Genomic DNA, 3,749 nt, shown 5'->3' with positions numbered 1-3,749 from the left:
CAGAGAGCAACTTGAGGTGTGGGATCTTACATTCTGTCTTCTTTGGGATAGAGTCTCATCTTCAGCACTGTATGTAAGTTGTCTCCAGGAGCATCCTGGTATTGGGTTCTGTCTTTCTTATCTTGCTCTAGAACAGTTGTTCTCAATCTTCCTAATGTTGTTTCCCTTTAATATAATTCTTTATATTGTGGTGATACCAACCATAACATTATTTTCATTGCTACTTCCTGATTGTAACATTCATAATTTTTTATTCATAATGTAAATATCTGATATTTCTGATAGTGTTAGGAGACCTCTGTGAAAGGATCATTTGAATTCCAAAGGGGTCATAACCTTTTAAAGAAATGGGATTATGGACTATGCTGTTATGTCTAGCCTTACATGAACTCTGGAAATCTGAACTCAAAACTTACTGGTAAGTGCCAATGGCTTTTAGACACTGGGTTATCTCCTTGATGACTGATCAATATTCTTTATTAAGAACATGGTATTTGTAATTCAGGTGTGTTTCTGATGCTCTTCAACTAAGAGAATTGCATTCTCTCAACACAGAGAAGTGGAGAATCCTGCTGTATCACACCAGTGATAAGAAAGCTGCACTGCTCCAACAAATGTGGTGTCCTTGGATTTCACACACGCTGGGCTCTGCAAATCACCCTAGTAAGCTGAAGCCAGCAGGAAATTCCTGTTTTGTTTTATATGTGCTTCCTTCAGGATCCACATCAATAAGACTTTAACTCCTTCCATCTCCTGGAAGTACTTGTACATCTGACACTTCTTAGATTATCTTCATTCTTCTAACACTTGTGGACTTGTGTTTGTTCTCCGTTATACAGTTCTTCTTTAAGTTAGGGAGAAATCTGAAAGAAATGGGAGCATGCAACTTCATGCATTCACTCTCCACAGTATCATTCATAGACTAAACCTTCACATACAACAGGCATGGGAAAACTATCTTCAGGAAAGGAATATTTGGGAAAAGACCAAAGGGAAGAATTTCCTTAGTGTTTCTGAACCAAAGAAAATACGGAATATGACTGAGTCAATGCATTCCATCGACACAGGAAAAACTACAATGTGGTCATCTTATGTTTCTTTCCTGGAGGACAATAATTTCACCAGCATTGAAGGTCTTGAGGTTGCAGTTCCTCTGACTCTAGAAGTAAAACTTTCCCCTCTGGAGTCACAACTTGTCGTGGAGAGCAGAGGCATCCTACTTCATGTGTTTTTCTGTTGCCTCTGTAGTACAGAGCATCCAACAAGGGCGATATCTGTACCATCATGCATCACCGCCATAGCTGTAGTGACTGTTCAAACTCAGCCTGAGACAATTGCATTTGAAGTCTGGTGTGCATTTCACAATGCATATTCAAAATTCCTTCCACTTCTAGCAAATGACAGAACTAATACCTCATCACAGATTAGGAAAAGAATCAGTCTAAGTTGTAAAAGTTTTGCTTTGTGAAGCAGGGAGAGTAGGTGACAAACCCTGGACCCTCAGGATATGTGGTTCCTCGTTTGGCCTCCAGAAGGCGTTGCTGCACTCACCAGCGTTCTCTCTTGTATTGAAGATCTTCACCACCTGCTTATGTCTCATCATTCTTGCAGCCGGCTGAGTTTTTAGCAAGGGTATGTGACAAGAATCAGACATACAAAACCTTCCACGGTCTTCTTAGCAGCGTCACAGTTTTTCTCCAGCAGACCCTCTCCTCACGCCTATTTTCAAGTTCTTGCTTCCATCAGCCACTCTCCTGCCTGTCCTGTTCCAGAGAGTTCTCCCACAGCAGAGCTGCAGGCGTCCCGACTTTCAGCCATGCTCCCGGTGCTCCTCCCGGTGCTGGGGGTTCACTTTCTCCTGAGTGAGTATAGCGTCCTCGTGGTCTCCATATCCTGGGATTCAGACTGTCCTCAGGGAAATCTGTACTTCAGTTACTGACAAAGATTCCTTCACAGGATACTGCAGAGCACAGTCAGTGACTCAGCCTGAAGCTTGGGTCACTGTCATTGAAGGATCCTCTCTGCAGCTGAGATGCAACTATTCCTCCAGTGCGGCGCCTTACCTGTTCTGGTATGTCCAGTACCCACGGCAGGGGTTCCAGCTGCTCCTCAAGTATTATTCCGGAGACCCCGTGGTTCGCGGCTTGATCGGCTTTGAGGCTGAGTTTAGCAAGAGCGACTCTTCCTTCCACTTGAAGAAAGCCTCTGTGCACCTGAGCGACTCGGCTGTGTACTTCTGTGCTCTGAGTGCACAGTGTGTGGGGCTGTAGGGGGAGCTGACCATAAACACCCATGGCAGTGGAGCGCTCAACAAAAGGTCTCTCCTTGGGTCTTTGAGGAATCTCTTTCAGTTGCCTTTACACAAATCTGTTCTTGCAACAATATCCACTGTCTGACTTTGTCTCAGAAGCTCTTTACTTATTTCCAAAATTATCTGATGCTCAATTATAGTTCCATAGAGTGGAGGAGACTGTTGTTATCTGTGTGAATCATTTTCGGGGTAGACATTGCTTAGACTACAACTACACTAAGTGACTGATTGTGTGTGCAGGGAAATACCAGACACTGTCTCCCATTTGTTGTTTTTGTCTTGTCTACACAGAAAGTGAAAATTACTCTTCAGACTTTGTCCTGAGTTTGCCTTCAATACTGACTCTTTTATACCGATTTTCTATAAATTCTTCTTTTGGTGCTAAATGTACTGATCAGAGTTTGTCATAAAATTTAAATATTTCTATTTAGGAAAGAATCTGATGCATTGTTAGAAAATAAATGAATTCCCCAGAACCATGGAAGCCCAGAAATCTGAAATAATTATCTCAGTTCTAGCCACTACTAAAAGTAAAACAGGCAAAGGAATGGGAGATCATTGGTGTTTTTCCAAGTAATCCTTCACAATTATAAAATGCAATATTATTTTTTGCCACGTCATAGACCTCAAATCTACTCGAGAATTGTGGTATCAGCATCTTTAATTACTACAGGTTGCTTCCACAGTGTTCTGTATGATTTTACTACCGGAACATAAAAGATAAATTCTTTTATGCTAATATAGCAGTGTCCTGATGAAAACACAGACGGATGTCACAGTGGGTGTTAGGGCTCACTGCCTCCAGTGTGGAATTGTAGATCCTTCCCTCTGTATTTGGGAGAATTGTAGAAGAAGATTTTAGACTTCTGTGTATTCACAATAAAAGGTGAAAAAACCAGAGAATATTCCAGCTGATTCTTGCCAAAACAAAGGAAATGGGTAAGTGCCATGGAGCCATAAGCACCTGAGTATGATTTCCAGCACACACATAGAAAGCTAGGCATGGTGACTGTGCTGTGGTGTGAGCACAGATTCCTAGAACCCACTACTCAGCCAGCCTAGCCTAACCATGAACTTCCTGTATCAGAGAGAGGGACAGAGAGGGTGAGGAAGAGAGAGAGAGAGAGAGAGAGAGAGAGAGAGAGAGAGAGAGACAGAGAGAGAGAGAGAGACAGAGAGACAGAGAGAGACAGAGAGAGAGAGAGAGAAATAAGGTGGTCAGCTCCCTAATGATGACACCTAAGGTTGACCTCTGATTTCCACATTCTTGCTCACACCTGTGTATTCAAATACACATATGCATATACACACAAGCAAGCATGCTGGTCATAACCTGAGGAACAACATCCAAGGTTTTCCTCTGGTCTGTTCATGTGCACATTAACATACTCATACATACATATACCTGAACTTGTCCATGCTCCCACACACCTGGACC

At 42.5% G+C, this 3,749-nt stretch overlaps 1 gene segment (V, D, J or C); it reads left to right on the top strand.

Moving 5' to 3' along the window:
- The first annotated feature begins 1,625 nt into the window (after positions 1–1,625).
- Positions 1,626–2,615, top strand: LOC101828619. The segment is given in 2 exon segments: positions 1,626–1,862; positions 1,957–2,615. Coding segments are annotated over 2 exon segments (360 nt in total).
- Positions 2,616–3,749: the final 1,134 nt, after the last annotated feature.

This window comes from Mesocricetus auratus, unplaced genomic scaffold, assembly GCF_017639785.1.
Source record: "Mesocricetus auratus isolate SY011 unplaced genomic scaffold, BCM_Maur_2.0 Super-Scaffold_100707, whole genome shotgun sequence".
Lineage (NCBI taxonomy): Eukaryota > Metazoa > Chordata > Mammalia > Rodentia > Cricetidae > Mesocricetus > Mesocricetus auratus.
This window is presented reverse-complemented; position numbering and strand designations above follow the sequence as displayed.